Source organism: Anguilla anguilla, chromosome 9 (assembly GCF_013347855.1).
Source record: "Anguilla anguilla isolate fAngAng1 chromosome 9, fAngAng1.pri, whole genome shotgun sequence".
In the NCBI taxonomy this organism is placed as follows: domain Eukaryota; kingdom Metazoa; phylum Chordata; class Actinopteri; order Anguilliformes; family Anguillidae; genus Anguilla; species Anguilla anguilla.
The window spans coordinates 46,594,528-46,616,584 of NC_049209.1; the positions used below are offsets into that span (position 1 = coordinate 46,594,528).

The 22,057-nt window shown below is 45.4% G+C and overlaps 1 protein-coding gene across 1 annotated transcript; it reads left to right on the top strand.

Moving 5' to 3' along the window:
• The first annotated feature begins 157 nt into the window (after positions 1 to 157).
• Positions 158 to 13,301, top strand: ehd2a (EH-domain containing 2a). The gene is made up of 7 exons (XM_035432974.1): positions 158 to 794; positions 3,212 to 3,705; positions 4,744 to 4,920; positions 6,168 to 6,265; positions 7,785 to 8,197; positions 11,116 to 11,280; positions 11,708 to 13,301. The coding sequence occupies exons 2-7, from the start codon at positions 3,482 to 3,484 to the stop codon at positions 12,263 to 12,265; spliced, it is 1,635 nt and encodes a 544-aa protein (XP_035288865.1). The 5' UTR covers positions 158 to 794; positions 3,212 to 3,481; the 3' UTR covers positions 12,266 to 13,301.
• Positions 13,302 to 22,057: the final 8,756 nt, after the last annotated feature.

Here is a 22,057-nt window from a genome sequence, read left to right on the forward strand (position 1 = left end):
CGAAGTTTAGTGGTTGAATGGAACTGTGTTTGGCCAGAGGGGCGTAGAGGAAGGGAGGAGCAGTTTGGAATTATGATGTTCGGGGGGGGAATACTTTTTTTTCTCTCCTTATGTGGCTTGTTTCAACAGAGTCAAACGAGAAGCCTGAAGAATGGGACCCACCCTTAGGAATGTTAAATACAGCTGCAAATAAAACTGAGATGGTGTTAAACTTACACAAGATACACAACGGTAGTAGCAAATTGCACAGTACAGTTTAGCATAAAGTCCATACACTTAAAAAGAATAGACTTTGAAAAATGCATGATCCCTGTTAGACTCCTCCTTGGCTTTGATGATACCCCCCACCCTCCCTCCAACAGATGAAAAAAAAAACTGTGAATCTATGCAACACAGTTTCCAGGGCTTGCCCCAGTGTAAAGTAAGCTGCGAGGAGAGCGGAGAAAGAGAGCGGGAGAGAAGGAGGGTTTGTGTTTCCACGAAGACGAGCGAGGAAGCCCCGCCAGGCCGGAACGGCAGCTGAACCTCATTAGTGTCCCGTCAAAGATCCGTAATTCAGACCAGATCTGGAACCTCTGGTTCGATTCAGCGCCGTCTTCAGTACATCGATGAACCCACATCCTCACAAGTACTACCTTTTTTTAAGCTGAGCATGCTGCGCTTCTGATGTGCTAGACGCAAGCGAAGAAGAGCAGTTGAACAAACTGTGGGGCTCTACGTGGCTTTTTAAAAAGGCTTTTTTATCGTTCACTTTTGTGGGACTTGGGTGCTGTTCCATCTCTCTCCATCACTAGGTAAGATGAATGCTTGTTTGGCTTTTCTCTCTTTTTTTTTTTTTTTTGGCGTTGTGTCCATTTAACCCTTTACAGTGTGAGATCACAAATTGTGCTTAGAATGTTCTTAAAATGAACATTCTAATGCTGATGTCACAATCACTACTGGATATTGAACGCAACGGAGTTCTAGAACACTGACTGAAAGAAACATTCTGGAAAAACCTACTCTTCAAAGGGTTAAGGAGGATGCATTGAAAGGTGTCAACTTTATTTTCCATTCTCTTCCAAAGCCGGAGCCATTTGCTAAAGATGTGTTATTAGTGGGGAATGTAATCCTCCCCACCTGTTTATTCTCTTCTGAGAGAGATCCTGAGCTCAGTGAACTTGAGTAAACCCCCCACAGCAGCACCCCTCTTTGGCTCCTGGATCTCCTCCTCAGAGTTGTGCTTTTTCTGTGCTGATTAGTTCTGGGGTACAGATTATTAATCTTATGAAATTGAAGTGGAGTTATGTACTGAAAAGGTGACCAGTTATCGGAGACGTTATAAACAAGCTTTTCTGAGATTCTGGTCGTCAAGTGAATACTTTGGAAGACAATTTGGAAAAAGTGTTTTCATCTGTGGCTGAGGAACCAAGTAGTATCCAATAGCCTTCCTACGTGGATCTGTTTGTCCCAACTTGAATGAATTCTTGGGCTGGAAGTTTTAAGCACAGAGGAGCCTTGTGCGGTCCAAGTGTTGCTCCAGGCTGGAGCAGTTGTTTTATTAAATGAGTACAGTTTGTGCAGCCATGATCCCACGAGCCATCTTCCCTGCCCTTTTAAGGCATTGCCTTCGGTACGTCGAGGCTCTGAAACACACTCACTGCTGGCAAAACACACCGAAGGAGCCCTGTGTGTGTGCTGGCTGTCCAGGAGTCTGCACGGCTGAGCAGTTTGTTCCATTGGCTCTCCTTTCTTCCCTCCCTCCCTCCCTCCCTCCCTCCTCTCTTTTACCCTTTCTCTCACTTTCTCCGTGTGAGCTGGCCTCTCCCTCCGCGCCGCCCCTCCGTTTCGATCGTTCCGCGCGCGACTCGGACCCCCTGGCGCATTCCGAGCCCCTGTCCGCAGCCGAGGAATCGAGCTGCATTTTTAATTGCGTGTTGCACACGTCACCGCCCCCCCCCAACCCCCACCACACCCCCGGACCCCCGTCTGCACCCCTGGGCTCTCGACTCAAATCCAGCTCAAAGTTCCAATTGTATTTTGTTTGGCTTGGCAAGAGCCGAGGTGGGCTGGTGCATTCGCCACCTACCGCCTCCCTAACCCTAACCCCCCCCCCCCCCCAAGTCTGCCCCCTCACCAGCCAGCGCCTTTCACCTCACATGCCCCTGATGTTCTACGGGACGGGGCATCTGCGGAAACTCTGCCCTGGGCTCATCCCGACCGTTTATCGCTCTGGATGGAAAAAAGAGAAGCAGCGGGACTTTGTCTCCCCTGTGTGTGGTTGGGGGGCCAACGCCAAGTCCATTTTCACATTTGGGGGCGTGTGTGTGTGTGTGTGTGTGTGTGTGTGTCTTTCCATGGTTTTCTGTAGAAGCGTCATTACTTTTCTGAAATATTCCACGGAGAGCACGTGGTCACCTATTGTGCTCCTTCTTCAGGCTGTCCTTTCCACAGTGACATCATGAGTATGCCCTCACTGTCACAGGCATAAGCACTCACTGTGATTTATGAGCATTGACATAGGGGACTGTGGAGAGGGAATTTGTATAGGAGGGGAAAAAATGAATTTTCACCTGACTGGAGGCCTTTAAAAAAATGCTGCTGTAATGGATTTTGATGCCTGGAGGGGCACACTTCAGTGAGACGGTGGAAGGTTTAGTCATTGTGGGGTGTGTCAGTTCAGAGAGTGAATTGGCACAAAAAAAAAAAACCGCATCCAGGAGTTCTGTTTGAGGAAGAGAGGGCAGGGTGTTGCTATGGTGACAGTCCTAGTTAGGCATGCAGGAACATAGCAGAGTTTCCCCTGTGGGTTGTGCTGAGTGCTGTGGTCTTATGGGAAGGCTTGCCTTTGAACCTTCTGTCGCGGCAACTGTTGGCCTGTTGGCCGGTCTCTGACCATGTTGGTCACCAAGCTACACCCTGAGCTGACCAGGTCTAAGTGTCGCTCGAGGTTGGAGCAGTTGTTTTATTAAATAACCCTAACTGCTCCAGCCTCAAGATTTCTTCCCATCTACCACAGGGAGTTTCTCCTTGCCACTGTTGCTATAGGCTGGCCCCTGTGTGGGTTTTGGCCAGAGTTGTCTGTGAAGCGTATTGTGACGATTGTTTGTGAAATGCGCCATATAAATAAATAAATAAAAATTATTTTTTCATTTGATATCACAGCCACAGTTAGGTAGGGGCGAGCGCGGACATGACTTGCAACGATGGGTCACGTTCGTTTAATTTTCAGAGCCCTTCCATAAAGACACCGGCGCACGTCCTTCGGTGGAGGAGGCTTCCGGAAAAGAGTGTACACGCTGAGAAGCTAACGGTGCTAACGCCACAGTCGGACGGACCGATACTTCCCTACAGTTCCAGAGCGTCCGGGAAAACGCTTCGGCCTTTTATCTCTTCGCTGATAAGAGGCGAGCACCGAGAGCCCGAGTTTGGAAACCGCCAGACCCAGGAGGAGCTACCCCCCGCAGCGCGCCCGTTAGCTTCCCCCCGTTAGCCGACCGCCATGTCTCGCTGGGGCCGGAAGAACAAGAACACCAAAATGCCGGAGGTGATCCGCACCGTGACCGAGGGGCTCAAGTCGCTCTACCGCAAGAAGCTGCTGCCGCTCGAGCAGTACTACGGCTTCCACGACTTCCACTCGGCCAGCATGGAGGACGCCGACTTCGACAACAAGCCCATGGTGCTGGTGGTGGGACAGTACTCCACGGGGAAGACCACCTTCATCAGGTGAGCAGGGGGCGGGGTGGGACCGGAGGGGTGGGGGGTTGTGAGAATTTTTAGAGTAGACCGCATCTGTTGCACTTTTAAATAATCCTGAAATGACCATGAATCACCTTTACATCAAGTTCAGTTTTTGCTAGTTTTTCTAATGGGTGCCAATTTTTACCCCTACAAAACCCTCAAGGTCTAGCTGTTCTGAATGTCTTTTCAGCATGCATTCTGAAAGTGTGGATAACATTTCCACAGTAATTTAATTTTGAATTTTGAATATGAAGATGATTGGTGATTGCTCGCAATGGCCATCTAGACTTGCCTTTACTTGTCTGATACTTTTACAGTATTTATGAACCCATACTTGTTTCTAGGTTTAGTAGTTTAGCAAACATAATATCAAACCTGTGTGTAGATGAGCCTGGAAACCCATTGTGGGATATCCCAGTTGCCCCTAGTGATGGTTGAAAATTAATTTGGGAACAATAGTTTCAGTGTTGACTTGCTCCTGGGTGCACCCACCTGTACAGGCATGTTCACCGTTGAGTTTTACTGTTTAACTATGTATTATCTTACATTGCCTCACTTATTTTCATAGCCACCCTTACAAAGGGAAACTCACACAGCTTATGTTTTACATATTTATCACGTCTGCATCTGGCTGCTCCCAAGCCATACTGTATTAGCAGCACTGCTCTGGGGTATAGCCGCACTGACATTACATTACATTACATCTATTTGGCGGACATTTTTATTCAAAGTGATGTACAACGAGTGCCTACTGATGGTCATTAGAACAATTATAAAATACAGATCCGATAAGGTACAATACTCATTTTGTAACAGTTATTCATAGCGATGAACACATTAAGTCCAGTTCGCACAGTAAACATTACTGACGCACTCTGGATCTGCACTTGCGATCCTTATGGCTCTAAGTTCAACGCCCCTCTTGCTGAAGCTCCCCGTCCCTCCAGCTGTGGGGTGTGGGGGGGGGGGGGTAGCCCGAGTGCTCTGCTGAGGTGGGGGTGTGTCCCGCGTGTCTCTCTCCAGGTACCTGCTGGAGCAGGACTTCCCCGGGAGCCGGGTGGGGCCGGAGCCCACCACCGACTGCTTCACCGCCATCATGCACGGCGACTCGGAGGGCCTGGTCCCCGGCAACGCCCTCATCGTGGACCCCAACAAGCCCTTCCGCAAGCTCAACCCTTTCGGGAACACCTTCCTCAACCGGTGAGGGGGCCTGGGACACCGGGGTGGGGGGGGGGAGGGGCAGGGGCCTGGGACACCGGGGGGGCTGGGGCAGGGGCGTACCTGAAGGAAAAAGGGAGTGAAGTTGAAGTCCCTCTTGGAGGTGGTGAAGCCGGGGGCAGGGTGAGGCGAGGGGGGGAAAAAATGAGACGTGTGGAATGTCAAGTCTCCTTGCCAAAATTTTAAACGGGGAGGGACCTTATTTGTGGAAAAATTTAGAAAGGCAGAACATTCTCGAGAAAGGGGGGGGGGGGGGAGCTTTTTGAGGTATTTAAAGGGGACCTGGGACCTATGACAAGTTCAAGGGGGAAAGAGAATGTGCGAAAGGTCAGAGAGGTGGACTGATGGAGAGTGAAAGGTACAGTGAAACTATTCCCCTCCGCCTTGTTTACCGCTTCAGACGGCCAGGCCTCGGTGCTGGCAGAGCCGCTCGCTTTTAAGCACCGCTGGCTGTGGAGGCCCGATAAACCCAATCTCTGGCTTCCGTGAACGGCTCCTTCTTTTGCCCAGAAAAACATTCGGTTTCTCCCTCGCCTCAGGCGCGGAGCCGATGCCTGTCGTCCCGTCGTGCGGTTCGAGTTTCACAGGGTAACTACGGGAACCTGCAGTGACCCGTTACCCAATCGCACGGCCCCGATATCTAGGTGCCTAATCCAGACGGCTACTGATTTTCGTCTCCACGGGCTCCTGTCCGTTTTCTTTGTTTTTTTGGTTTTTTTTTTAACTTCCTGTCCGGGGAAAGCCGTGCTCCCGTTCGGCCCCTTTCAGCCACAGGAAGCGCCCGGCGGCCCATCGTTAGCGCGCCGTATTGTTTGATTCTGGCAGACGTGACCGTTCTGTTTTTTTCCCCGCAGGAAGCAGACCGCATCGAGCGGGAGGGGTTGGGGGGGGGGGGGCATTTCCACACAATGGGCTCTGGCTGGGAGGGGTGCGGGGGCCCCGGCCCCGAGCTTTGGATCGCATTAGCGAGCGTGACGACAGATGTGCTTTTTCGCTAATTATACACAGTTCTCCCAGCATGCTTTGCATTGCTGAAGAGGGCACGTTTTATAGAGTATGACAACTAGGTGAAGGGGAATCCTGCTTCAATACTGATAAATGCTTGCTTTCCAGGTGATTCTAGGGGCCAGATTCTGTCCTGAAATGCGTAGGAGAGATCAGTCAGGTTTGATTGACTGGTATAAGGAAGCCATCTTAGATTCTCTGCCCCCCCCCCCCCTTTGTGTCAGGTTCCAGTGTGCCCACTTGCCCAATCAGGTCCTGGAGAGCATCAGCATCATCGACACCCCTGGAATCCTATCTGGAGCCAAGCAGAGAGTGAGCCGAGGTGAGACGCCACTCCCCCCCCCCCCCCCCCCCCCCCCACCCACCCCACCCAAAATCACACAGTCCAGTCCCACTATATACTGTAGCCGGGGACCCTTCCTTTATAGAAATAGCTGAGGGAACAGAGCTTGCATTATACCCTTCACTTCATGCTTAATCAGAATAACCATACATAAGCTCAATATTAAAGTGTACAGCTGAAAAATTTGGTGAGCTACAGACTATTCGCGACAAAGAGATTTTCCTTTCATGATTTGGCTCTGTACTCTGCAATTTCATATGTAAATAATACACATGTGGTTAAAGTGCACATTCTCAGCTTTTGTTTAAGGGTATTCTATACACTTTGGTTTCACCACGTAGAAATTGCAGCAATTTCTAAACGAACATTTATCCCAAACTCTGTGGAGTTCACGGTATGTAAAAGTTTTCCTGATGTTAGGTTGCCCTGGAAATGTGCGTCTGACAGGCAAACAGAATGTGTCATATGACCGTGGCTTGTGGAGGAAAGAGATGGAAAGATGGTGTAAACAGCGAAGCTAGATGAATCAGCCGCTGAGATTCCACAAATCGGAAAGATCTCCCATGTTTGCATCTGGGAGGCGTGAAGAAGGAGGAAAGAATGCGGGGCTTGGCGAGGAGGAGAAGGGCAGAGGTGGGGCGAGGAGGGAGATATGAAGGGTGTGCATCTCTGTGTGAACCACCCCCCCCCCCTCCCTTACTCAGGGCTTTGTCCATAAAGGGGAGGAGAGGGGAGGGTAGGGGAGGGGCGGGGCGGGGCGGGGTGGGGCAGGGCAGGATGTGGGATATTGCCAGAGATGACTCTGTGAAGAATTCCGGTCATGTTTTGTTGCAAGTCGCACTAGATAAGTGAATATAATGTAATAATGCTAGTGTTTCTCTCAGGGGAAAACAGAGAGATATTATTCTTACTGAAATGTATCCTTTGAGAGGTGAAGCCTTGAACTTCCCCCCTCCTCCCCTCCCTCCCACATTCTCTTCTGTATATTGCTAAAGACCAACCCCCCCCCCCCCCGCAACATTCTTTCCAGTATATTGCTAAAGACCCCCCCCCCCCCCCCCCCCCCCCACAGACATAGCCTAGTATCGAATCCGGTGCCAACTGTGTCTGGCAACCCTGCAGGGTGATGCATTATTGGCCTTTGCCCAGGGAGGGAGGGATTCAGTCAGGCAGAATGACTGCGTCTCATTGCTCGCCAGCACCCCCCTCTGGTCAGTTTGGCACCCGCAGTCTGCTTCCTCAAGCTGCTCATGACGGACACTTCCTCCACCTCATGTCTGTGCGAGCTCAGCTTACGGACAGTGATGTGAAAAGAAGCGGTGGCTAATGCAATGCATTTAAGAGGAGGCTGCATGCTCGTCTGCGCTCTGCTGAACTGGATACAGCAACGAGCATGGCGGTAAAACTGATTAGGCGTTGTGATAATTTGGGATAAGAAGTGTTATACAAAGCATTAAATGCCCCCGTTACTACCACCCCTTCTCCCTCCTTCTGCCAGGGTACGACTTCCCCGCGGTGCTGAGCTGGTTCGCCGAACGCGTGGACCGCATCGTCCTGCTGTTCGACGCCCACAAGCTGGAGATCTCGGACGAGTTCTCGCAGGCCATCGGCGCTCTCCGCGGCAACGAGGACAAGCTGCGCGTGGTGCTGAACAAGGCCGACATGGTGGGCACGCAGCAGCTGATGCGCGTCTACGGCGCCCTCATGTGGTCGCTGGGCAAGGTGTTCGGCACGCCCGAGGTGCTGCGCGTCTACATCGGCTCCTTCTGGTCGCAGCCGCTGATGGTGACCGACAACCGGCGGCTGTTCGAGCTGGAGGAGGAGGACCTCTTCGCCGACATCCAGAACCTTCCGCGCAACTCCGCCCTGCGCAAGCTCAACGACCTGGTCAAGAGGGCGCGTCTTGTCAGGGTGAGACTCCTAATGCCAGGCTGCTGAATTTCCCATAAACTCTCTCTCTCTCTCTCTGAACACCTGAGAAGGGAAGATATACTGTTCTGAACCAAAGATCTCCTGATCTCTTGATGGTTATTTGCCTGGTAGGTTGTAAAAGCCAACACTGAGGTCCAGGCCCAGGGTTAAGAATAGTTTCTATAAAGGTGCCAAATGCTGCTTTCAATTGATGCCGGGTCATAGTTTCCTCCAAGTCAGGAATACCTTACAACTCGTTGGCGTTCGTGTGGCTTTATGGTTGGAAAATTGGAAGAAAGACTGAGGCGATTGATTATGGGCCATATGTGTGGCTGCACTTCAACTGTTTTTTTTGTGGTCAGCCTTCTAGGCTAGCAATCAACTAGCTAGTTATATCAAGCACTCTTTGGCTATTTCAGGGGGTTAAAGACATACTATGCAGGATTTCTTAGCCTGTGTTAACAATCGAAGAAGTATCCTCCTCTGTCTTCAACCTCAACCACTAACGCTGAGTAAGTCTCCCCACCTAATGTAGCTATGGATAGCTAGAGATAACATTAGTATCAGGAAATGAGTGACCGTGAGCGACGGTAAGAAGGCAGATCCGATTATAGCTTAATTAATTCCATTATGCTGAAGGTAGTAGTGATTTTATTATTGTAACTTTAAATTTGAACATTTCAGGCCCTCTCAAGTCTCTATTGTCACCAGCTTCACACTGCTGATAATGTTACATACAAGTCCCACAGAAAACAAACCGACTCCGCCATTGCTTTAAATCTCCTTGGCAAACGTCAGCTGGGGCCAGTAAGGAAAGGCACTTCCAAGGTTAACTCTAGTTATTGAATGAGCTCTATCTGCTTGTCTCTTTGCTTCTCTGTATCTGGACTTCTTCGCTAGCTAGCTCTGCAGCCACACTCCCCACTCCCCCCACAGAAAACAGCGCCACACCCAGAAATGTCCCAAACACATTTTAGAATAACAAATACAGGTAAAGGTGCACAAATTCGGCAAAAGTTCGTAAAGACAAAGATTGTCAGTGCAGCGTATATATGGCTTAGCATGGTTATTTTATAATCTTCCCAAAGTAAAAATCTTGCATGGTATGCCTTTAAGAATGCAAATACCACAGGGAATTGAATGCTGCTGTACTGTAATTATCAAAGAACGTCTGTTTTATATTTATAGCTGTGATTTACTTTGGTGAGGTGGTTCTGAAGTACGGCTTTATTGTACGGAATGTCTTCCTGTTCACGCAGGACGACATTTTGTTTGACGAAGGGCAGTTACATCACAACCCCAGTTTGTATTGCACCTAGAATTTCCCAGAGTTGATCGTCCAACATAAAGCGTTTGTGTGGACGTTACCTGCAGGGAGATTCACGTAGACCCGTAAATCCAAAAAAACAATTGAAAGTAGCTTTATTATCGACTTCGTCCGAGAGATTGACTAGATCACTGCAGCCAATCACATTGCAGAAGCTGTTCTCTTTCGGCGTATTAATGCTTGCAGCACTTCAGGGCTCTTTTTCACTGGTTTGAAAACTTTTTCTCTACATGCACCCAGACATTGATAGGTAAAGACTAAATAAATACAACGCCCTCTGGGCATTCATAACTCCAAACCAAATGAGGGGTGACCCTGATTAAAACGATTACGTTACAAGTTTTCTGGTAATCATCTTTTGTGTGCTTTTGCATTTTGGGTTCTTCAACTGTTGCATACACTCCCCCTTGGATACGCCTCTACGCTCCAGCAAATCATTGCTCGATTTATTTTTGTTAACACACAGGAATATTTTATGTCAGGTTTCCAACACAGATGTTTCCAATATAAAAGCAGATGTCACGGATTTCGGTTCTTGGCGTTCAGGCTTTCCGCAGCTCACCGTCTGGAGAGACTGCAGTGTTCTTGTAGCTGCATATTTTTGAGTTCAGGGTACGAGGTGTAGCTGACAGGCTACTGAAAATTAAAGCTTTGTTTTAGTCGACTGAAATTGGGTCATTGGGTCTTACCAGGAGAACAGAACGCCTTAATTTCCCCACTGGGGATTGCTAAAGTTATCTGTCTGAGAGCTGTGTGTGCTCGGTCTTTTGAACATTCCTGATACCAAAACGGCTGCAGTGTTTTGATACAGCGCAGCTGGCTCAGCGTAGCAGTGTCTGGGGGTAGACATTTTGTTGAACGGCTGCCTGAAACAAAGCTAATGACCCGGATTAAAATGAGAATGTTTGTGTACGCAGCACTTCGAGAGGAAAGACGGCTGAATGCGTTCCATAATCTTTCCTCTTCCTGTGTAATGTTGATTTTTTTTTTCCTTCCAAAAATAGGCCCATTTATTATGGAAGTCATTTGAACACAAGGGGTTAACCGAGGGATAGTCATCAGCCCCTGGTCTTGTTGCATGCAGTTTAAATGTAATTTTAAAAATGTATTTATAAAATACTTTTCATGAACCCAAAGAAGCTGTGCAGAGGATAATACATCAAATGACTAACAGAATAGGTGATGCCCTTACAGAAATGGAATACACTGCAATATAATGTAAATATGCAGTGTTTTTAATATATATATATATATGGTCACAGATATGCAATTAGAATGTTCTTATCTGAACATTCTTGTACTGATGTAACAATCGCTACTGATAATTGAAAGCAGTGGAGTTCTAGAACACTGACATAATTTTGGGGGAAAAAATATCCAAAGAAAACTACTCTTCAAAGGGATAAAGAAACTTGTTTTTTAAATAAATTTGTTGCTGTACCTTAAAGCAACATTATTTTTTGTAGATGTATAATGGGGTTATTGATGCTTTATTAGCTATTAATATCTGTGCTATATTCTGCAGTGTCACCTCTTATTTTGCATGCCTTCCAATAAAATCTGTCACCTCCCTCACCCTCCTCTGTCCCAGGTTCACGCTCACATCATCAGCTATCTGAAGCAGGAGATGCCCTCTGTCTTCAGGAAGGACAACAAGAAGAAGAACCTCATCTACGAACTGCCCGTCATCTTCTCCAAGATCCAGCTGCAGCACAACATCTCTCCCGGAGACTTCCCAGACTGTGCTAAGATGCAGGTCTGTGTGTCTGTCCTTTTCTGGCCCAGTGAAGCTCTGGAGTCAAATCTGATCCCACATGTCTGGATTAAAATGTTCTTTATAATAGCCATGCACCTCTCCTTTAACCCTCTAATGTGTAAGATCACAAATATGTGATTAGAATGTTCTTAACTGAACATTCTAATGCTGATGTCACAATCACTGCTCCTAACAGAAAGCAATGGAGTTCTAGAACACTGACTTAGAATTTTGAAGAAAAGAAAAAACACTCCAAATAAAACCAACTCTTCAAAGGGTTAACTTGAAATAGCAGTTCAGACAACAACAAAAAAAAAGGCCCCAGGTTTTGAAGCATATCTCACCCAAAGCCCAAACCACTAACTGCGTGTCTCAGACTCAGCCCCATCTTCACTGACACTCCCTGCCCTCCTTCCTCTGTTCTCAGGAGAAGCTGGCCGTTCACGATTTCAACAAATTCAAGCCCCTGAAGCCCAACATGATGGCCGCCCTGGACGAGCTGCTGTCCACTGACATCGCCAAGCTGATGCCCCTGCTGAAGCAGGAGGAGATGGACGCGGGGATCCAGGCCGGCGTCCAGGGCGGGGCTTTCCTCGGGAGCCGGGGCGGGCCCTTCCTGGAGGGGGACCCCTTCGCCCCGATGGATGAGGACGGGGAGGGGAGTGACATGGAGGACGAGGACTGGGTGGTGACCAAGGACAAGCCCAAGTACGACGAGATCTTCTACAACCTGTCGCCCAACGAGGGCAAGCTGAGCGGCACCAAGGCCAAGGACTGGATGGTGAGCACCAAGCTGCCCAACTCGGTGCTGGGCCGCATCTGGAAGCTGTCGGACGTGGACCGCGACGGCATGCTGGACGACGAGGAGTTCGCCCTGGCCAGCCACCTGATCGAGGTGAAGCTGGACGGGCACGGGCTGCCCCCGGAGCTGCCCGCCCGCCTGGTGCCCCCCTCCAAGCGCCGGCACAAGGGCTCCGACGCGTAGACACTTCCTGTGGCCCCCGGGGGCCCCCGCCGGCCCTCCAGCTGCATGTCCGTTACACAGCTGGCACTGCCATCTTATTTTTCTGTCTCCGTTACCCTCTTTATCTGTCTCGCCCAGTCTGTCTGTCTGTCTGTCTCTGTGTCTGTCTGTCTGTCTGTCTCTGTGTCCGTCTGTCTCATGTTCTCGTTACTTGCTGTGTTTGTGCATCTGTTGCCCTTACTCTTTTCCCAAATAGCTTTCTGCCTTTTTGTGAGTTACTCCTGCATTTCTCTGTACACTAAAACATAGAGATTTTATGACCTAAGCTCCCTGTATTCCCAGCCCAAGTCGCTCTTTTTGAATTTTTTAAAATCTATACTTCTAATCCAAGCAAATTAAACCACGGGCACGGCTATCCCATACTCGCTTATTTTTCTCCCACAAAAACAAGGCATCTAATGCTGACATAGTGTTGGGGGTTTGACTGACAACAGAGTCAACAACAGTATTATGCATGGTGCATTACCTATAATATCGGTCCTCATCAGAGCTGTAGCTACTTGCTAAGCAAATAACTGAAGCCTTCTGCCCACAGCGCTGTTCAGCCGATTACTTTGTCGTTTTGGAGCCACGCATCACGCTGACTGCCAGCCGGACAGTATGTTTATTCACGTGCGGCTTAAAAGCTCTTTGAATATTAATTTGCATTGTGGGTGCGCCTGAAATAGCAGGAGCCGAACGTTGACTCGCCTTCACTCCCGTTCTAGCGCGCCTCGCACTCTCCGCGTGACAGCACTGTGTTCGGTTATCCGCGCTTTCCTCTTTTGCTCCTGGTTCAAACAAAGCGTCTATTTCATTTGCGTTTCTTATTTTAATGTGCTTGCGTTTTTTTATGAAGCCGAGAAAAAGTTGAGTTTCATGAATAAAGATAGCATTGTGCGCCTGCCCTGGATATTTTATGAGAGCTTTTGAGTAATGACACTGACTACTGTACACTGCCTCATTGTCACCCATGTTTTCACCATCATTAATGGCCAATAAAAACGTACTGGTGTAATGCTGGTGTGATTATTTGAAGTACATAATATTTGCATATTTCAAACTTTGTATTGTTCACTATGTACAGAGAAAAATCATGGAGAGGGACAAGAGAAGATGAACAAGAGGGACAAGAGAAGATGAACAGATATCCCTGATTGATAAATGTACTAAATAACCTAAGTAAAAAAAATATATATAACTCACCACTCATTAGCTCAGGTGGAGAGCTAATTTAGCCAATTGAATCAGGGGATGATTAGGTGTCAAGTTCAAGAGAGCCAGGCTGGGAATTTAGCCAGGACACTGGGGAACCCCCTACTCTTTGCAACAAGTGGCACAAGGTCTTTAATGACCACTGTGAGTCAGGACCTCGGTTTAATGTCTCATCCGAAAGACCTCCAACTGCACAGTGTTCCCCTCACTGCACTCGGGCATTGGGGTTTAATCGACCAGAGGGAAGATTGCCCCCTGCTGGCCCACCAACACCACTTCCTACCACTGCAGTTTTCAGTTTTAAAGTATTGATTCTGAAAACAGTATATTTATATTATCTTAATGTCAGCAATACCAACATTTGCAGGAAGTAAAATATTACTCAAAGAGCCTGTTGGGGGCAGCACAGCGGTGCAGTGAATAGCACTGTTACGTCACGACAAGAAGGTACCGAATTTGATTCCTGATCAAGGGCCTTTCTGTCTGGAGTTTGCATGTTCTCCCCATGTCCGCGTGGGTTTATTATTACGTAGGTGTGAGTGTGTGAGTGAATTGTGAGTTGGGCCCTGCAATTGATTAGTAAAATGTCCAGAGTGTATTTTTGTCTTTCACCCACTGCATGCTGGGATAGACTTCAACCCCCCACAACCCTGACCAAGAACAAGTGCTGTAGAAAATAAATGGATGGATGGGAGGAGCTGTGTCAGCCCTGCTTACTACATTTAGTATACTGTAATAATCTGAGGAGAGAATTACAAACATGTAATTGTATAATTACACGTGATTATGAACATCTGTTGATAAACTGGAACAGTACAGCAAACTGTTCAGGGCCATGAAGCAAACAGAGAGCTGTTCATTGGGCTAGACTACACCACTTTTCCGTTTACGACAAAACCACAGCTCTGTTTATGAAAGAGTTCTGCATTTCCTTATCTGGCCATGAAAACTACTCCAGAATGTTCTTGTGTTTATGTTTTTTAACCATATAGTAGATGTTAGTGGGAAATCCTAATACAAATGCATAAATGAACAAATGTACAAAGTTATATTGAACATGTAAAATAACTGTTGAAGGAATGCAGTTTCCCCATTTTGGCAGCTAATTCATTAGGAAAGAGCTGGCAGTAGGTCTGCAGGCTGGCTGTAGGAGTTATGGTTTGGCTCGGAGCTGCACCAGAATTTGCCCTCCCCATCCGAAACCTCAGAACACAAAATGGATCCCCGTGGGGCTCAGAGGGACCCTGTTTTTCCTTTATTCATATTGAAGTGAAAATATGCCTGAGTGTCTGTTTTTGGTAAATGCAGCAAACAAAACATAATTGACAACACATGCATACGCAGATATGCTCCAAAAGTGCTTCGCACAGCACAAACACTCATATAAAGACAACCTTACATGAACACACACACACACCCAAACTGTTGGTCTTTCAGTGCCAGGTCAGATAAACTCTGACTCACACAGCCTACTGTTAAAACCCACAATTTTCCATTCTCTGCTGTCAGAATACTTTGCGCAGGCGCACGCGCACACACACACAAACACGCGCACACACGGACACACGGACACATACACACACACACACACTCACACAGCCTCAACAACTCTTCGTCACTCTACAATTCTTTGTGAGTGTTGCTTAGTGCATTTACATTGCATATAATTACTGTAACCATCTGCGGTCCTATGGATCATATAAGGCTGACTGTGTGTGTCTGAAGGAAGGGGTGGTCTCCTAGCTTCCCTCTCTCTCTCCATGGAAAGAAACACTGGCAAAAAACAGACGACTCATTCACAGTGACTCATATGTGAGGAATGTGGTAGACTGCCCCGGGAGTTTATAGAATCTCTTGTTCTAACATTTACTTAGTCGCTCACTACTTGGACATCTACTTTAATCTTATTCATTGTACCCAAGACATATTTTTATAAGATTTTGGGTATACATACATTTATACTATTAGGGGATCAAACATCTCCTCTCATTCAAATCCAACCATCTTACTGTGTGATCTGTGTGTGTGTGTGTGCATGAACACAATGAGCCAGTGTGTGTTTGTGTAAATTGTATTTTATGTGTGATTGTGCTATATAAAGAATTTTAGGAACATATCTGTGGATGCATGTCTTGTTGGGTGAATTCCGTATTTTCTGATAATTAGCTGTTTCTGCATAGAACTTTCCTCAACCAGACAATACCTGGTAGCATTAATTATATTATAATTAACCGTAATGTCCTGTTCTGATAGCCCGGTCATACACAGACCACTCTGCTTTATTCCTTCATTCCATTGAAAGTCGTTCTTATAAAGCTAGGACCAATGCATGTCTTTCAAAATATAATATGGGTAGCTCAACTAGAATTCAGTTTATACACAACAACAGTGCCACCAACTCGCTTAAATATAGCAAACTTCAACTATGGCTGCCCATAGTGTTCAAGAATGTTCCACCCATTATTTGTGAATAATGTTCCTTCCGTTTTTATTGTCTTGATACTGTTGAAATGACTTTGGTGTTGGATTATGGTGAAATTAATCCTACAATGCTATTCAATGACGTAAGTAGCCGTGTAGGCTACCCTAGAACTGGAAACGAACAAAATGTGGTGAGATTAGGCAAATTAATTATGGCCAATTCCCAGTAGTGTTGTTCCTAAATCATCCAGAGAAATGTTTTGCTAGCCCACAGACGTTCAGGCTATTTGTATTTGTTTTGCTACACAATTTTCTGGCAATCCGTAGCCTATATGATCCTTCAAATCGCACACTTGCGGAATAAACGAGGGTCTCTGTTATTGACGTCACGACAGGGAAATCCCTGTCAAATGCGTCCCCCGAATTCTGTATTCTGGAATCACCTCCCTCCCGCATTGGTCACATCATTCCAGTCCCATTTCATTTCATGAGGGAATAGCGTCACCTGAAGGACAGTTCGATTTCATGGTCCTTCGGCTGAATTTGACATTGTAAATATACGTTATCCAGCTTGCAAACATACAGCTGTGTACTTGTGCTTGCACTCATTTCTACATTAAAAATAATAATAATAAATTCAAACGCCGTTAAAAAAATACTATTACCTTCTGTTTCCCGAATAAACAAAGAGGTTCGTAACGAAACGGATTTCTCAAAAGAGTTAACATGTTAACATAATTTCCCACTGAAACACCTGAAATCAAATTTGTTGGCGATAAATGCATCCTTTAGAAATGGTTGCTTGAATAAATTAGGTCATGCACGTTCACATACTTAAATAATGGTAGCTGCCTTACTAATTTATGGTTAGAGTCACGTTTGTTTGAGCAACACTCAAGTAGAAGCAAATAAATCAACCTGCATCCCCATCTTAAATAGCCATATTTGTCTGTTGGATATGTGCCACAAAAAACGATCTGACATTTTGTTATCTATTGTAGGCAAGCTATCCTTTAGGTAGGATGCTATGTGTAATAATAAGTTACTGAACCACACACAAATTTGACTAAATATCTTGCATAATTGCAGAAATTCAACTCGTCTGCCATCTCCTCTTTTTGAAGTTTGGATAATTTCAGGTTCTCCGGGATGGTCTTTCAACCTCTGTGGGCTTGAGCATGATGATGTGAAATGTGAAAAGACTTCTAGCATGCTTCGATGTACCCTTCCCTGGGAGGAGGTGGGGAGCCGAGTACAAGGCCACTTCGCATGCCTCCTCCAATATTGGGACACTGGAGGATGGGAGGACACAAAGATGGGTTTCTTGGGAAATGGAGGCGATGAGGTGGAAGTGGAGGAAAGGAGGATACATTTTTTGAGTATTGGGACGCACCCTCAGTTAGATAACTGCACTGAGCAAAACTTGGAACCCTCTCAAATCTGGAATATGGACTGAAGTAAAAATAGCTGTTCCGGGTTTTACCTGGTGCAGTTATCCAGGTAACTCAGTAATCCTGCTTTGCGATAAAGGCCTCAGGGTTTCCCAACCCTGGAGGTCTACTGACCTGTAGGTTTTCATTTCGCCCCTAATTTGGCACACCTTACTCTTCTAATTAGCAGCTCAACTAGATCTTTAGTTGTTGAATGAGGTGTGCTTTCTAAGCATTTGAGTGAAAACCTACAGGATGGTCGATCTCCAGGTACAGGGTTGGGTAGCCCTGGATTAGACTGTTTTTGCCATACTGTATATGAATCACAATGGACTTTTCTAAACAATACAGCAGTTCTTAATTAGACAAAAAATATTTCTGTAAAGAACCTTTAAGCAAACCAGACTTTAGCACATTTGACTAGGGAAATAACTTCATCTGCACTGTTTCGACTGCTGTGCTTTCTCACGCATAGCCCTGGTCTGCGCTCTCTCTGTAGACCTCTGATGTCCCACCAAATGTAACGAGGTGGGTTTGAGGTGACGTCACTGTATACAGTATAACTGATAGTTACAGTATAATTCTTCTCTACTTTTCACTTTTCAGATATGGTGTCACTTACATCAAATAACCAACAAGGCTATTCAATGATGCAAGGAACCACGTAGGCAAACCAAGAACTGTAAACAAACTAATTGGGGTGAGATCAGGCAGTACAGTATTTCAGAATACACATCTTACAAATTCCCTGTAATGATGTCCCCAAATCACTGAGACAACACCTTGCTAGGGAATTTTTTTTTGCGCACAGACGTTTATTTTGGTTTGTTTTGTTGCGCAATTGGCAATCCTTAGATGATCTTTTAGCAGATACACCCCGTCCCCTTCATATCTTACACTTTTGCAGCATAAACTAGTCTGTGTTATTGACGTCTCGACAGGGAAATCCCAGTCAGAGGCGCACTCCGAATTCTGAATCCTGTTATGGAACACCTCACCGCCCTGTCGCACCAGTCCCGTCCCTTTTCTTTTGATGAGGGGAAAGCGCCACCTAAAGGATAATTCGACTTAATGGTTCTTCGGGTGAATTTGACATTTTAAATATAGACTATCCAGTTAGCAAGAAAAATACAGTTGCACACTTGTTGTGCTTATCAATTTCCACATAAAAAAATATTCAAACGGCATTAGAAAAACATTGTTACCATGTGTAAATAATTTCCCCGAATTTCTCCAAAGAGTTGACGCGCAACGCAGATCAAATGATAGGAATAAACCAACTTCTTTCAGAAGGTGTAGTGAGCGAGTTAGATAATCTAAACCAAGAGGAAACCAAGAGTAATATAACTTTAAATATTAAAGTTAACATACATGTTGACGAATTGTATTAGTATTCTTAAATGTTACATTTTTATGCGAGCTATGTTCATTTATGCTGACATCAAAAATAAACCGCTGTCCCCCCCTGATTGTGGTTGTCTGCGGTTTGTGGGCTTGGAAATGCTTCGTCGGGTGCTCCGCCTGGCGAATTTCGTAACGTTCAACAAGGAACTGACAGGGCAGAAGACGCATACTTTCGCAGGAACACGTCGTTTAATCAGTAGTACTGATTTGAACCATCCTTTCTCTCAAAAGAGGGCTTCTTCAACTTGCACTATGGTCGCAAAAGTGCACGTCATCTACTGGTAGGTCTGGTGGGTCGGGCTATTTTTAGTATTGTGCATTTCGTTAGCCTGACGCTATTGCTAAGCTGTAGGTCAGGTCGTATATTTCCAGGAACAGTGGCCAGGGTTGGGAAGCACTGTCTGTCTGGTATTGTATCTTGCTAGCATGATTGATTAAGTGTCATCGTTAAAATATAGTCAACGAGCTAAAATTTGCGTGCAGATGAAAGAAATGAAATTAATGTCAAGTACGATGAGAAGTCTCAATACGTTCTTGTTGATAAAAAAACAATGTTGATGGTTTCTTGGCTGAAAAGTCACCCGTCCTGCTGTGCTGCATTTCGTTTGGTGAATATAGGGCGGGGCAAATATGGCAAACATGAGGATGATGACAATACGCAATTTGCGGTTTCTCACTAGTTTCCTGTTTTTCCACAACGTTCGACATTTTAAAATTTTAAATTAAATTTAGATGTAGATTAAGATAAAATGGATTTGCACCTTACTAGTCATTCATTTTGAGTCACTGGTTTCACATTTGTTGTTCTTGGTGCATCGGAAAACTTTTATACTTCGTCGCAAAACCATTTCGCCAAGTGTCATGCGACAAAAATGAAAGTGTCATACGACGTTTTGCATTTAATACTTCGATAAAGGCCTGTGGGGATGGTTCCGTTGTTATGGTAACGAGACGCCAAACTGTGATGTTTACATCTGTCAAAACATTGCGGCGCCCGGTGAAATTATTGAGAAATAGGGGAGGAATAAATTTAATATCTACTTTTGTTTAAAACTTTTGATGCAAACAGAAAAAAGGAACCGGTCTGTCACTCAGATGAACCGAAAACAATGACGTATCCATGACAGTACATTTCGGTGTTTCATTTTGCTGTCTAATCAACACTGTGCGACATAACTAAATTCTACAGGTGCGCGAGCCAAGCAGAATACGTAATTTCTGTTAAGTGTTATGTCACGCTTGTATAAATCAGGCTTTATACAAGGACTAGTTCACTGGTGAATTAGCAACACTAATTTTACTATCTAATTAAGCTGCATATGGTACTTATTTGCACTTAACTAGTTCACTAGTTGCATACAGTTTTCTTCACTAATTTACTAGTAAAGGCAACGTACTCACTAGTTCACGAGTTAAATTAGTTGTAGTAATACTAATTAGAAGGCGGCAATTTTGGCATATAATGAAGGTTTATATTGGTTATGCAACCCAATTTTCACACGTTAACTAATCAGGACTCAAGATTCTTGCTTTCACCGCCTGCTTCATTTGCATGCAGTTCACTGAACGTTGGTGACTTGTTCTTTAGTGCCGGCACACGTTACACATCTAGTCGTATTTAAAGGAGTTCTCTGGTTTCCATAGGCAAATCTACAGAGGCTGTGCCCCTGGAGACCACATAGTCTTTACTGCATTTATGCTCGCTGGAGGGAAGTTCTTCAGGAACAGGGTTGGGCAGCCCTGTATTAGACCGTTTTTGGTACATGCAATCCATCTATAGAGCTGGGTATATATTGATGCTATTCAGGTTAAGTAGCTTGTTCAAGTGCTTTCCCCCACCAAACGGGAAGGTTACATTACTTAATGCTCAATCTGGCTAACAATAGCAATCTTTAGCATTTGTGCATGCTTGGTTTTTCAGGTCAGGCTGAAATTGCATTATGGTCAGAAATAGCTGATTTGGAGTTTGTTGTGACTTATTGGGAGAAACTTTTTTTTTTTAACCATGCACTGAAAATTTTGTCGTTCTCTTTCCAGTGGTGGATGAGGGTACGGGTCTCGTGTAAGTAGCTTCTTATTTTTGTTATGTTCACTGCATTGAGGAAGTGCATTGGATTGTCAGAACTGTAAAACCGTCGATTGATTTAGTGATTTAATTGTCTTCCCTCAGTACAGGAGACTCCAAACCGAACTCGAGGATGAGTTCCCAGGGGAGCTTCAGTTTGTAAGTTGCGGTGTTCAATACAGTAATTCAAATGGTAGCAGCAAAAATGTGTAAAAGTACAAGATATTTTGCCACACTGTATATTAATCACAATTGACTATTCTAAAAGGTGCACAACAGTTCTTGAAAACAGCTCTTAACATTAAATGTTGTTGTGAAGAACCTTTAAGAAAACCAGTTCTTAGCACGTTAATCTGAGGAAATGACCTCATCCGTGGTGTTTTGACAACCATGCTTTCTCATGCATAACTCTGGTCTACGCTCTCTCATCAGACCTGTGAGTCCACACCCTCTGTAACCGGGTGGTTTGAGGTGGAGGTTAATGGCCAGCTGGTTCACTCCAAGAAGGTGAGGGGTGGAACACCTTGCGCTGCCAGAAATTGTACCATTATCACACTTTAACATTAGTCAGTTGTGTAAATGGGCAGTTGTGAACGTTGTATTTTTTGTCTTTGAGAGATGCTTTGGCATTCTGTTATGGAATTGTGTTTTAGAAAATGAAATGTGAAATTACAGCATTTAGTACAAAAAGTCATACAACTCTCATGGAACCTTGATTGTTGTTGATGTGTAGACTGCAACTGAATAACGTCATCTTCAAGAGGCACTGATCTATGTAGTGATAACGGAAAAAACAGTGGAATTTCAGTTAAATCCTGACCTAATAGATTTGTACAAGGAAATGGATGGAACTTTGTATTTTGGTCATATGCTTCGATTCTCTCCATGTTATAGTTGTGGTTTTTAAATGCGTCAGCAGACTTGACTTTCCATAATCCCACAAAAAGGGAACCAGATCCCATTTCTCTGTCAAATAATGCAAGACATCATCTCATAAAAATCTCACATTAAACACCTCTACAGTGTGTTCCTATGCTGTATCCCACCTCCATAATTTTTATGTAAAGTGCATTGAGTTGCAACTCGTGTATGAGATGTGCTATAAACATAAAGTTTGACTGCTTGATTTATTGCAGTGAGGTACTGTTGTGGATACTAATGTATGTGTGTGTGTGTGTGCAGAATGGAGGTGGCTTTGTGGACAACAAAGATAAGTTGGGCGTGATTGTGAAAGCCATA

Bases quoted from the DNA above. Each gene is read 5' to 3' on its own strand.
- ehd2a (XM_035432974.1), top strand. From the start codon at position 3,482: ATGTCTCGCTGGGGCCGGAAGAACAAGAACACCAAAATGCCGGAGGTG. The intron at 6,266-7,784 runs GTGAGACGCCAC...TCCTTCTGCCAG, and splicing joins CAAGCAGAGAGTGAGCCGAG to GGTACGACTTCCCCGCGGTG. The intron at 8,198-11,115 runs GTGAGACTCCTA...CCTCTGTCCCAG, and splicing joins AGAGGGCGCGTCTTGTCAGG to GTTCACGCTCACATCATCAG.